General features: G+C 50.8%; 1 protein-coding gene across 1 annotated transcript; it reads right to left on the bottom strand.

The window, feature by feature from the left end:
* Window positions 1-3,298: 3,298 nt before the first annotated feature.
* TMEM121B (transmembrane protein 121B) lies at window positions 3,299-7,164 on the bottom strand. The gene has a single exon (XM_063929328.1). It carries the CDS (start codon window positions 6,749-6,751, stop codon window positions 5,753-5,755), a length of 999 nt encoding a protein of 332 aa, XP_063785398.1. The 5' UTR covers window positions 6,752-7,164; the 3' UTR covers window positions 3,299-5,752.
* Window positions 7,165-13,961: the final 6,797 nt, after the last annotated feature.

Below are 13,961 nucleotides of genomic sequence, written 5' to 3'. Positions count from 1 at the left end.
TCTATTCACCAATTACTCGTTACTGTCAGAGCACGGTTATCATTTGTCGGCGTGTGATATAAAGGCCTGGTTCCCGGGGAGTGGGAGAGTAGGGAGGGGGGGTTATCTGCTAGGAAACAATGTAACAAAGTGATGATTGTTTTATAAACACTAATTATCAGACACTATGTGCGTGAATCCAGCCGGGTTCTTATTGGTTAGTAAAAGGAAAAGTTCTATCGTAATGGAAACTGGCGCTGTCCGTGTACTGGTGTCACTGTAAGAGTAGGAAATACGTGTGATTATGTGACTGAGGGGCGGAATTATCACTATACGCATTTACTCATCTCCTGATATACTCTGTGCAGAGTCCTCCAGCAGCACAGAGTATATCAGGAGATGAGGGATGTGTCAGTGAGGACAGGGCTGCATGTGACAGGGGCAGTGACATGATGTGAGGAGGGGAATGGAGGTAGCAGGAAGCCACAGACTGAGAGTTATACAGTGGGAGGAGCAGGGTCCCCAGCAGCACAGAGTATATCAGGAGATGAGTGATGTGTCAGTGAGGACAGGGCTGCATGTGACAGGGGCAGTGACATGATGTGAGGAGGGGAATGGAGGCAGCAGGAAGCCACAGACTGACCGTTATATAGTGGGAGGAGCAGGGCCCCCAGCAGCACAGAGTATATCAGGAGATGAGTGATGTGTCAGTGAGGACAGGGCTGCATGTGACAGGGGCAGTGACATGATGTGAGGAGGGGAATGGAAGCAGCAGGAAGCCACAGACTGAGAGTTATATGGTGGGAGGAGCAGGGTCCCCAGCAGCACAGAGTATATCAGGAGATGAGGGATGTGTCAGTGAGGACAGGGCTGCATGTGACAGTGACATGATGTGAGGAGGGGAATGGAGGAGGTCACAGACTGAGAGTTATATAGTGGGAGGAACAGAGTCCCCAGCAGCATAGACTGGGGATGTCAGGCTCCTGTCAAAATGATGTGGGTAGATTGTGGTGTCAGACATTCCTCTATATAATACTAAATTCATATTCCCAACTTGTTTTGTTTTCATTATAGTGGAATATATAGGTGATGTTTTTATTTCAAGTTATCTTTATCAGACTTGGGGAGCGGAGGTGAGATATAATAACTCATTTCCACTGGTGTGACTGCACCATAAATGGTAAAACCTCAGAGGAGAGAGCTGGAAAGTGGCGCAATAGGAGCGCAAAGGGCGGTGACTTGAAACAAAACCTTTCACCCAAAATTCCATTAAAATAACTCGGTACAATTGGATTTAGATAAACTCTACTGTATCACTTCTATACAGCGTCACTATAGGATCAGTCATAACAAAATAAATACAAAATATATCCTTATCTTTGGTATTCAAATAATTTTTAGGGTCTTTATGTTAAATTAAACTCTACTAGATATTTGATACAAAATTATTCTTCCATCGTCACCAGGTCTGACGATTACTCTCAGAGCTCGTTAATCCTCTCTGAGATAAAAAAACAAACAAATCCAGCAATAAGTCGTCAGGAATTGAAATTGTGTATTAAAGGGCAACAACAGTAATAAACAATTTCCTTTTATAATGAGCTACTAATAACATTCACATATATAAACGTTTCCATACCATTACAGCGACCGTCAGGTATTCCCAACAGCTCATGTGAGGATCTCCTTCTTTGGGAACAGGTGAGAAAATGGCTGACCCAGCTAAATAGCTTAACCTACCTGAGCATGTTACAGAGATCCACAAAACATGGTCTGCCAGTAGTAGCTGAGGACTGGAGTTGAGAACCACTGATGCATATACATTAGGTGTACCATACCATACCTCATACTTGCCTACCTGACCCTCTCCATGAGGGAGAAAATGCTCTGTTCCTGGACTTTCCTGGTAATGTATGATTGCCATCACCTGTGGTGAAACACCTTTCTTATCAATTACCCAGCTCACCACAGGTGATGGCAATCATACATTACCAGGAAAGTCCAGGAACAGAGCATTTTCTCCCTCATGCAGAGGGTCAGGTAGGCAAGTATGGGGGTGGGAGGGAGGTGTGTGTGTGTGTGTGTGTGTGTGTGTGTGTGTGTGTGTGTGTGTGTGTGTGTGTGTGTGTGTGTGTGTGTATATATATATATATATATATATATATACACACACATACATACACACACACATATATACACACACACACATATACAATCTGTACGTATATATGTGAGAATGTTATATTTCATTTGTACTTTAGGCTGTAATTGTCCCATTAAAGTTCAGTATTTTTCCATTTTAGAATTTACTTTTGTTTACGGATATATTGTTCGGGTCAGGTAGAGTGACCATATTATCCCTTGTACCTGGGACGCTTATGAATTACACAGGTTCTGTGGCTGATTAAAACCAGCTGACATGTAGGCTTGTAGTCAGCCAGCCCCAGAACCTGTATAATTCATGAGGGTCCCAGGTAAATGGGATAATATGGTCACCCTAGTCAGTCACCATTTACCGAAAGCAGAAGGATGGGCAGGAAAGAGGCGGCATTTACAATTGTAGTGACTTAAACACCATCCACGAATGGCTACTGCAGTGTAGTAGTGCAGGTGTAGAGAACCTGTGGCGTTCCAGCTGCTGTGGGACTACACATCCCAGCATGCTCTGCCCTAATAGCGGAGCATGCTGGGATATGTAGTTCCACAGAAGTTTCCATAAGAAATACGTAAGGCGGTACATATCTGGATAATCCTATTATCTGTTCTCTCACATCCTCTGTCTATATGTTTAAAAGTGGAGGCGGCCATTTTGTGGGCTAATGTGCTACACATTGGTGAGGCGCTGCCCGACTAACATTCATGAGGCCTGATATATATTTATGAGGCATGACTGATATTCATGAGGTGCGAGTTACCAGGGGCCGGCCCGGTTTAAACCGGAACATGCGGCTGACTGTGATTAGAACAGATAAATAGAACCCGTTGCTCTCGGTAACAGAAACCTAATATATTAGTTTCCCTACGTCAGTAACTTCATGACGATATATTTTAATGAATAAATGTTTCTTTACTATTCACATGTGTTTTGTTGGATGAAACTACAAATGAATTGACATAACTGGCATCGCCATCAATTAAAATGGCTGCACCCAATTGCCGCGTTTTTATTACACTTGCCCGTAAGTGGCAGAAAACAACAACGCCAGGATAATGTAAACTAAGGGGTTAAAATATATTGGGCCTTAACTTTATAATCATGATCTGAAGTATTAAAAATCCTTGTAGTAGGCCGACTGGTGTAACAACAATGACAGGAATAAAATGCATATGACACTGGGTGTGACTGGTACCAGTATATCTCATTATTTCACCACGTTTTATCCACAGAAAGTAAGAACGTGAAGCACACGCCAATAGAAAAACTACATGTACCAAAAATCATTGTGCCAATCAAATATATCCCATCTGTGCTTTTCAGCAAACACTTTATAGCATCTACGTGGGGATGTTTATCTTGTTTTCCCTTGAGTGGATCATAGATCTGTTGTTGCACTCAATCATATGCCTACAACTGTGTCTACAGATCACTTCCAAGGGCAGTAAAATAAACAACCCAATCTGTAACATATACAGACAAGGCTGAAAGGCACGGAAGAGAGTCAGATTGAGACATAATACAAAACGGTGTATAGTAAAAGTTGCAGGATTGCATGCACTAGCTACGAAAGTCATCTGGTGGTAAGAACAAAGCCATTGCAATTATTCATGAAACTAAAAATGAAAAGATGACAAAGGTAATTGTACCACCAACCTCCCTAATACTAGCGTTCAGTCTCCAGCGCAGCACAGGTTAATGCCCAGTACACGTATGGTAACAGGAAACATTTCTCAAAATTGTTTACAAGCTTGTCTAATCAATCAGTACTGAAGGTAAACATGAACGCTGTGGTTGATTTCTTATGGTGGAAAGAGAGCACTTGTGAATGCTGATCTGCGTGTAACAAGAAAGTGGAACAAGGAATTTCTCATGACTTAATCAGCTTCCCCTGCAGCTCTGACTTAAACATAACAAGAGGTTCTGGCAGCCAGAATCATCCCAATCCAGTTTCTGCAGAGAAGCTGATAAGTATAAATGCTTTATTTCATCCATAAGGCAGTAGGGAAATTAAGATATTATTTTATCCATAAGGCAGTAGGGAATGAATAGGTCGTTCATAGCGACGGTCCTTTCTTGGGCTGATACTATGAATGGCTGAATATAAATGAATCAAAATAACATGTGCTCTGTACAAAGTATCTGATTTAAAAAATAAATGTACAGGTATATGCCATAGGTGGGAGACTTGTGGGTAAGGCTGTTGTTACATATCCAACAGCAACAGGGGGAAGAATTAGAGAGAGTGAAGAGGAAGAGGGGGGGAAGAATTATAGAGGGAAGAGGGGGGGGGGGATTAGAGAGAGTGAAGAGGAAGAGGGGGGAAGAATTAGAGAGAGTGAAGAGGAAGAGGGGGGAAGAATTAGAGAGAGTGAAGAGGAAGAGGGGGGAAGAATTAGAGAGAGTGAAGAGGAAGAGGGGGGAAGAATTAGAGAGAGTGAAGAGGAAGAGGGGGGAAGAATTAGAGAGAGTGAAGAGGAACGGGGGAAAATTAGGGAGTGAAGAGGAACAGGGGGGAAGAATTAGAAACTGAAGAGGAAGAGGGGGAAGAATGAGAGACTGAAGAGGAACAGGGGGAAGAATTAGAGAGAGTGAAGAGGAACGGGGGAAAATTAGAGAGTGAAGAGGAACAGGGGGGAAGAATTAGAGAGTGAAGAGGAACAGGTGGAAGAATTAGAGAGAGTGAAGAGGAACAGGTGGAAGAATTAGAGAGAGTGAAGAGGAACAGGTGGAAGAATTAGAAACTGAAGAGGAACAGGGGGAAGAATTAGAAACTGAAGAGGAACAGGGGGAAGAATTAGAAACTGAAGAGGAACAAGTGGAAGAATGAGAGACTGAAGAGGAACAGGGGGAAGAATTAGAGAGTGAAGATGGGATTTTTAATTGGTCAGCTTTAGGCCAACAACATAAACTCTGTTTATTCCTACTGGCTGAAAACGCCTTCCCAAAATATAACACTTCTAAAATCTCTATATAAATATAAATCAATACTGAAGCCTTGGAGCCGAGATAGCCACTTTGCTGTTGTGGAACTACATGTACCAACACACCCTCCCCATGGCAGGTGAGCTCCAGATGCTCTCAGCCTCCTTAGGCAACTGGCTAGTGTGCCTTACCATTACTTCAGCCCCACCAGAATTTCACTGACAAGTCATTTTCATCTCACAAGACTGAACCAGAGAGGTGTGCATTGGTCGTCAGTTCTCCATTACACCGTATTCATCTTCTCCCAGCCTCCGACACCACGTACCAGCCATCACTCACATATATGGTCAACACCGAGATCTGCTGTTCCTACATTAAATTCCATGCAGGATAGGGGCACTCCCACTTCAAGCACACAAATGACATACAATAGTACTTTTAACATCTGGATAGCGGACGTTTAACCCGATTGGAGCAGAATACAGGGGCGAGATCTTGTGGTACTTGTAGTTCTCCTACAGATAGACTTCAGGGGCTGATGTGAGTGATCTGGGCAGGCACCCGGGTACAGTCAGCCCCTGATATTATCACATGGCAGTGTTGGCAAGAGAAGAACAGACAGATCCACCGGAGAATGAGCCCCCAGGAGTGGGGTTGCCTTCCAGGTCTGTAGGCCTTTGCGTCGCACCAAGCTCACTTCTGCGACGTCACCGCCAGCGTGTTGACGTAGGCGTGAGGCCCCATGTCATTTTCCGACACACAGTGGCTGAACTGACCCGGGGGCCGGACTGTATGGTCAGGGCCTGGAGACCTCAGGAGACAGCACAGCTCCAGGACTTCCAGCCAGCGGCAGGTCAAGAAGAAGACATTCTTCAGCATGAAGACGGAGGCAGGTTGGTTGGCCGGACCCAACATCAGGAAGCAGCGAAGAGCCAAGAGCGGAGCATCCACCAGAGATCCTGAGAGGAGGCGCAGGAAGAGTCGGCAGCAGCCGGCGGGGGCTCCGGAGTCCAGCTCGGACAACCAGAGGACGGGGGAGGCCAGGGCCACAAAGTATACAGCCAGCAAAGGGTAGCGGATAAGTGGAGTGAGGGGCAGTTTTCCTTCCAGCATGTGTTGCAGGAGAGCATAGCTGTCAAGTAGGTCCAAGCAGGAGGCAAGGAAGCATCCGGTGGCCCTCTGGTGCGGCCATCCCCGTGGGTCAACACTGAGCGAGCGCACTAGGGCCCACAGGAGAGGGACGGAGAGGGCCACAGTGAGTCTGAATCCGGTGCTGCCCAACGGTACCCCAGCCTCAATCTGGTCCACGATGGGGGTGCAGAGTATCAGCGCCACTTTCGGGGTGAACGCTATGGCATAGATGAGCCAGGCCAGGTGGCTGTACGCAAACTGTCCTTTCTTGGGCCGCTGAACCTGGCCGTAGCCGCTGCTGCTGAGGGAGCCCTGGAACGCACTCTGACCCCGGCTGTTCTTGGAGTAGAAGATGCCCCATCCAGCTACCACCACCAGGTCAGTGGCGATCCAGGAGCACCAATACAAGTCTGTGCCAGCTATGAGATAGAGGTCCAGCAGGGCACCCTGTGCCAGGAGCAGCAGCAGGGAGAGCGCCTTGTAGCAGCCGCGCAATGCACAGCCCGGGCCCCCGCGCAGCAGCCCCCCCTGACCCCCATGCGGAAACTCCCCAGCCGTCATCCCCAAAGTGGAGGAGGTGGAGGAAGAGTCCAAGGAGGGGGGGCACGAGGGGGCCACGGGAAGGGGGGAAAGTGGAGGGGGCAGGATGCTGGTGAGCGGGTCTACAGGTGGCAGAAAAACGGGGGCACTATAAGGCTGCAGGGCGTGGAATTATCTATAGCCAAGGAGGATGCACAAGATCTGGGAGGGGATCAAACACTATGGGGGAGGAGGAAATAACACTGAGTGAGGGGGTGTGACAGGGCCTGGGGACAGAATCAGGAACATAGGATCCAGAGACACAGCTGCCGGGTGGGAGAAGGGTTTGGGGTATATGGTATAGCTATGGCTGCAGGGAGGGGATAGGGCTGTAGCTGCAGGGGGGGATAGAGCTATAGCTGCAGGGGGGAAAGGGGGTAAGAGGGGGGGGATAGAGCTATAGCTGCAGGGGGGGATAGGGGGGTAAGAGGGGGGATAGAGCTATAGCTGCAGGGGGGATAGGGGGTAAGAGGGGGGGATAGGGCTATAGCTGCAGGAGGGGATAGGGGGTAAGAAGGGGGGGGGATAGGGCTATAGCTGCAGGAGGGGATAGGGGGTAAGGGGGGGATAGGGTTGTAGCTGCAGGCAGGGGGGATAGGGGGTGAGGTGTGATAGGGCTATAGCTGCAGGGGAGGATAGTGGGTAAGAAGGGGGCTTGGGAGGTACGGTTGCAGGGGGCTGTAGATCCTGGGGTATATCGCAGGGAGGTATGGGGTCAGGGTAGCAGCTGAGAGGAGGTAGTAGGTACCAGAGGCATCACCCGGCAGAGGTCCTCGGTGTGTCGGGCACAGGTGGATGCACGGAGCCGGGGGTGTAATGCAGGGTGTGGTAGCCGGCGGGTGCTGCACGGTGTCCGGCAGGGAAGATGTGACATCCCGGGAGCTAATGCAGGCACTCCTCCGCCAGGGGTGATGCGGGATCCGGGGAGCAGAGGCAGCAGCCCCCCTATATCTCCGGGATCTCACAGCGGCAGCCGGGAGCCTCTGCTATCACTGCGGCCGCACCATCAGCTGAGAGCGGCCGCCCCCTGGTGGGGAGAGGAGGAGGCGGCAGCCGGGAGCCTCTGCTATCACTGCGGCTGCACCATCAGCTGAGAGCGGCCGCCCCCTGGTGGGGAGAGGAGGAGGCGGCAGCCGGGAGCCTCTGCTATCACTGTGGCTGCACCATCAGCTGAGAGCGGCCGCCCCCTGGTGGGGAGAGGAGGAGGCGGCAGCCGGGAGCCTCTGCTATCACTGCGGCCGCAGCATCAGCTGAGAGCGGCCGCCCCCTGGTGGGGAGAGGAGGAGGAGGCGGCAGCCGGGAGCCTCTGCTATCACTGTGGCCGCACCATCAGCTGAGAGCGGCCGCCCCCTGGCGGGGACAGGAGGAGGCGGCAGGGGGAGGACCACAGTGTGCTGCTGCCAGTGCTGTATGTGTGTGTGAACATGTCTGTGTGTTACAGTGACGTGCGGTGGGATCACAGGTTGGGGAGGCACTGGCAGCTAACAAGCCCCCCCCCCCCCCCGGAAAAAAAAAAAGTGTGGTCCCCCACCACATCAGGAAAACCAGCACTAGGCAGAACCAGCCAGGGGGAGTAATGCCATAGCAGGGGAGACACTCAGTGTGGGGTCCCCCTGCCATAACATTAATCTGCCCCCCAGCCAGTCAGCCCAGGGTTGGAATTCCTCGGAAAGTGGGAACCCCAAAAAATAAAAATGGGGTCCCCCCTCCCGAGCAATAACCAGCACTGGGCTGATAGCCCAGTGCTATGCCCCGCACCCCTGGTGGCGGTGGGTGCGGGGTTCATTGTGTGTTAATATTGTTCTTTACAGGTGGCCTACAGGTCCCAGCAAGCCTGCCCCAGCATGCTGGCACTTGGAGAACCACAAGTGCCAGCATGCCCGGACATAAAGGGCCCGCTGGCACCTATAGTCCACCTGTAAAGAAAATATTAAAATAAAACGCCACACGTCTTGAAAAGAAGCTTTATTTAACTGGGTCTTCACCTGGGGGCGGCGGCCGTTAAGCTCTTTTGCGTGGCCGCCGCCTTCCCAGGGCTTCCGGCGTCTTCACCTGGGGGGCGCCACCCCCCCAGGGCTTCCAGCGTCTTCACCTTGTGGGCGGCGGCTGCTAAGCTCTTTTGCATAGCCGCCGCCCAGCCAGGACTTCCAGCCGTCTTCTTTCTTCAGGAGCTCTTCACAGCTCCTCCTCCGCCGTCGGACTGACTCTCCTCCGCCTCGCGCTGACTTATATAAGTCAGCCGGAGGGGGCGGGGCGATGACGCGGCGAGCCGTGATTGGCTCGCGGCGGCCATCTTGAATTTCAAAAATGACGCTGAGGCGCCATTTTTGAAACTGGAACCGCTCCGCTGCCAAACTCTGCAGATAAAGGTAATTTTCCGCCGCCGCAACCCGCCGCCTGCTCCACCGCCGCCCGCACCACCGCCGCCGCATCCCGCACAATCGCCGCATTCAGCCGCCCGCACAGTGATTGACAGCGGATCCAGTGACGGATCCGCTGGCCAATCACTGTAGCCTCACTGACAGGGACGTGCTTTCATAGGTTGAAAGCACGTCCCTGTAGGAAAGCGGCACCACTAATGGTGCCGCTTTCCCATACATTTTCAATGGGCTTTTACAGCCCATGGCTAGTCCCCGCCCGTGTCCGCCCCCCATATTATCCCCAGAGATAACGGGAGGCACCACGATCGGTGCCTCCCAAACACATAAGGAGGGGAGCAATGATCAGAATAATATTAAGAAGATACATATGACACAGAATATGTGTCATATGCATCTTCTTTGTATTATCTTAATCATTAATGACAGGGGAGGCACTGCCTCCCCTGCCTCCCCTGACTGCACGTCCCTGGTGTGTGAATATGTGTGTGTGCCAGGATATACATTTATATGTGTGTATGTTCCAGTGTATACTTGTGTGTGTATGTGCCAGGGTATGTGTGTATTTGCCAGGGTATATCTGTGTTTGTGCGCGCACGCGTGCCCGCCAGGATATGTGTGTGTATATGTGCCAGGGAACGTGTGTGTGTGTGTGTGTGTGTGCACGCACCAGGGTATGTGTGTGTGTGTGTGTGTGTGTGTGCGCGCGCGCGCGCCAGGGTATACAGTGGGGCAAAAAAGTATTTGGACAACCACCGATTGTGCAGGTTGACCCACTTAAAAAGATGAGAGATCTGTGTAATTCCATCATAGACTTCAACTGTGAGAGACAGAATCTGGAAATCACATTGTATGATTTTTAAACAATTTACTTGTATATTCTTGTGGAAAATAAATATTTGGACACCTACCAAGCAGCAAGATTTCTGGCTCTCACAGACCTGTTACTTCTTCTTTAAGCAGCTCTTCTACCCTCCAATCGTTACCTGTATTAATGGCACCTGTTTGAACTGGTTATCTGTATAAAAGACACCTGTCCACACCCTCACACAGTCAGACTGCTACCTTTCCACCATGGCCAAGACCAGAGAGCTGTCTAAGGGCACCAGGGACAAAATTGTAGAGCTGCACAAGGCTGGGATGAGCTGCTCGACAATAGGCAAGCAGCTTGGTGAGAAGAGATCAACTGTTGGCGCAATTATTAAAAAAATGGAAGAAATACAAGATCACTGACAATCTCCCTCGACCTGGGGTTCCATGCAAGTTCTCACCTCGTTGGGTATCAATGATCTTGAGAACGGTGAGGAATCAGCCCAGAACTACACGGGGGGACCTGGTCAATGACCTCAAGAGAGCTGGGACCACAGTCACAAAGGTTACCAATAGTAACACACTACGTTGTCATGGATTGAAATCCTGCAGAGCCCAAAAGGTCCCCCTGCTTAAGCCAGCACATGTCCAGGCCCGTCTAAAGTTTGCCAGTGACCATCTGGATGATCCAGAGGAGGATTGGGAGAATGTAATGTGGTCAGATGAGAGCAAAATCAAACCTTTTGGTATAAACTCCACTCGCCGTGTTTGGAGGGAGAAGAATGATGAATGGCATCACAAGAACACCATACCCACTGTGAAGCATGGGGGTGGAAAAATCATGCTTTGGGGCTGCTTTTTTGCAAAGGGGACAGGACGACTGATCCGTATTAAGGAGAGGATGAATGGGGCCATGTATCGTGAGATTTTGGGCAAAAACCTCCTTCCCTCAGTAAGAGCATTGAAGATGGAACGTGGCTGGGTCTTCCAGCATGGCAATGACCCCGAACACACCACCCGGGTGTGGAGAGTGCTGCTCCCCGTTCCCCTCCAGCGGTGCGGCGGGCGCGGCAGCTGGTTTCCAGCATGGAGGGACTTGCATCCGCTAGGCAATTTGAATGGCACACCAAGCGCGAGGCAATCGGGGCTCGCACATTGGCAGCCAATGGTGAGAGGCCGCGGCGAGACAATCAGGGCTCGCTGCGTCATAGCTCCGCCCACTCCCGGCATCATATAAGAGACACTGCGGAGTGGGAGAGCTCAGTCGGGCGCCGGGCGCGGACAGAAGAGGTCCTGGAGAAGAAGACAGAGAAGCGGAGGCGGCGGCGACGGCAGCGATGGTGACGGCGAGGAAGAAGAAGAGGAGGAAGACGTCAGCGGAAGACTTGGCGGGGGAAAGACGCCCAGCGGCAGAAGTCCAGCGGAGAGTTCTGCAGCGTGTGGGAAGTAAAAGAGCTAACGAAGCTCCCCGCTGCAGCCTCTCCCACCGTGACGGGTAAGCGGCCGTGGGCCACTTATACATACTTATAGCCCTCCCTAGAGCACCAGGGACAGGCATTAGGTCTGCGGGAATAACGAGGCCCTCCCGGCCTGTACCTAGCATAGTCAGGCCCTCCCGGCCTGTGCCCCATCCTCAGGCCACCGGCCTGTGCCCAGAACCAGGCCACCGCCCGTGCCCAGAACCAGGCCTCCGGCCTGTGCCCCCATCAAGGCCTCCTGCCTGTGGCCTCACCCAGGCCCCCGACCTGCACCTCACCCAGGATTCCGGCCTGTGCCTCCCCCGGTATTTTATAGGACCTGGGGTTGTATTGTACAGACCGGCCCGGACGGGTTCTGCTGGGAGTGGGTCCGTATGGTAGCTCCCAGAGGACTTGCGTCTGGTCGGGTGTGAGGAACCGGCTGGTCCCACACGGTGTACAGTGCAAGGGAATGGAGAGAGTGTGGCGTAACGTTCCCGTCCCACGCGCCTCTACTTCCCGTTAGTCTGGAGTGGACAGCTGTCCATAAGACTCCCCATTCGCGTCCTCAGTAAGGAGGGGAAAGAAGTGGCTAACGACCAGTAAGCGGTAAGTGGAGTTGGTCATTCGGGGTTAACTTATTGTGCCGGGGTATTATTCCACTGACTTGTTGTATAATTATTGTGACTGGTTAGTCCGGTCTCTGTTAGTTTGGGTTAGAACCAGCAGTCTCAGTTGTTAACGTTAATTTGTTCAAGCAGGCGTAGTTAGGCTGTAATTTGTTGTTAGCCGTTAGAGTAGCCTGCAGTTAGGGAGGCTGTTCTTCTTACCCCAACAGAAGCAGAGAGGTGCGACTATCAAGGTGACCAGTCAGGAGTGAGTATTGCTCTGTGTCCGTTTGTTATCGTCCCCGTATACCGGTTAGGGGTTTTGCTCACGGACGTGAGGACCCCTTTCATCACACTACGTGCGAGAGTGCGAGTGTGTGAGAATTGGGTAGCTGAGGCCTCTGGCCAGTGATGACCTTCCACCCAGCCAGTGAAGGTCGCGGCTACCCCTGCCCCACTCTTGAGAAAGAGGGTTGACACGTCTTAATCGGTACGTCCCTTCCCTTTAGGCTGATAGTCGACCATTGTTGAGAGGTGTCCGCGTCTGATTGATCCGGAAGGTTGGGTTTCTTGACGCTTCCGCGTACTGTACGTGACAGGAGCAGCCACAGGTAAGCAGTGTGACACCTGCACGGCAGCAGGCACCGCATCACGCCCCAGCCCTGTTACACGGGCAACTAAGCAGTGGCTCCGTAAGAAGCATTTCAAGGTCCTGGAGTGGCCTAGCCAGTCTCCAGACCTCAACCCAATAGAAAATCTGTGGAGGGAGATGAAAGTCCGTGTTGCCCGGCGACAGTCCCAAAACATGACAGACCTAGAGAAGATCTGCATGGAAGAGTGGGCCAAAATACCTGCTACAGTGTGTGCAAACCTGGTCAAGAACTACAGGAAACGTTTGACCTCTGGAATTGCCAACTGAGGTTATATTACAAAGTATTGAGTTCAACTTTCTGATTGTCCAAATATTTATTTTCCACAAGAATATACAAATAAATAGGATTTTAATACCTACCGGTAAATCCTTTTCTCCTAGTCCGTAGAGGATGCATGAAAAGGACCATGGGGTATAGACGGGATCCGCAGGAGACATGTGCACACTAAAAAGATTGTGACTGGGTGTGAACTGGCTCCTCCCTCTATGCCCCTCCCCCAGACCTCAGTTATAGGAACTGTGCCCAGGAGAGACGGACATTTCGAGGAAAGGATTTTTGTTAACTAATGGTGAGATACATACCAGCTCACACCACAAACACACCGTACAACTGGATTAGCAGGAATACCAGATAACAGTATGAAGTAACAACAGCAACAAGCTGAATATAACTGATACACAACCTCCTTCGTGTAACCAAAAACAACAAGTATCAATACAACTGCAACAGTCTGCACTAGGACGGGCGCCCAGCATCCTCTACGGACTAGGAGAAAAGGATTTACTGGTAGGTATTAAAATCCTATTTTCTCTTACGTCCTAGAGGATGCTGGGGACTCCAAAAGGACCATGGGGTCTATACCAAAGCTCCAGACCGGGCGGGAGAGTGCGGACGACTTTGCAGCACCGAGTGAGCAAACATAAGGTCCTCATCAGCCAGGGTATCAAACTTGTAGAACTTAGCAAAAGTGTTTGAACCCGACCACGTAGCTGCTCGGCAAAGTTGAAGTGCCGAGACCCCTCGGGCAGCCGCCCAAGATGAGCCCACCATCCTGGTAGAATGGGCCTTCACTGACTTCGGCAACGACAATCCAACCGTAGAATGAGCGTGCTGAATCGTATTATAAATCCAGCGAGCAATAGTCTGCTTGGAAGCAGGATTTCCAATCTTGTTGGAAGCATACAGGACAAACAGAACCTCCGTATTCCTAACAAGAGCCGTTCTGGCGACATAAATTTTCAAAGCTCTCACGACATCAAGAGATCTTGGCACCATCACGGCATTTG

Source organism: Pseudophryne corroboree, chromosome 6 (genome assembly GCF_028390025.1).
Source record: "Pseudophryne corroboree isolate aPseCor3 chromosome 6, aPseCor3.hap2, whole genome shotgun sequence".
In the NCBI taxonomy this organism is placed as follows: Eukaryota; Metazoa; Chordata; class Amphibia; order Anura; family Myobatrachidae; genus Pseudophryne; species Pseudophryne corroboree.
The sequence above is the reverse complement of the archived record's forward strand: the minus strand, read 5'-3'. Positions and strand labels throughout refer to the sequence as shown.

What these genes read in the sequence shown, in the direction of transcription:
- TMEM121B (XM_063929328.1), bottom strand. Translation starts at nt 6,751, where the DNA reads ATGACGGCTGGGGAGTTTCCGCATGGGGGTCAGGGGGGGCTGCTGCGC.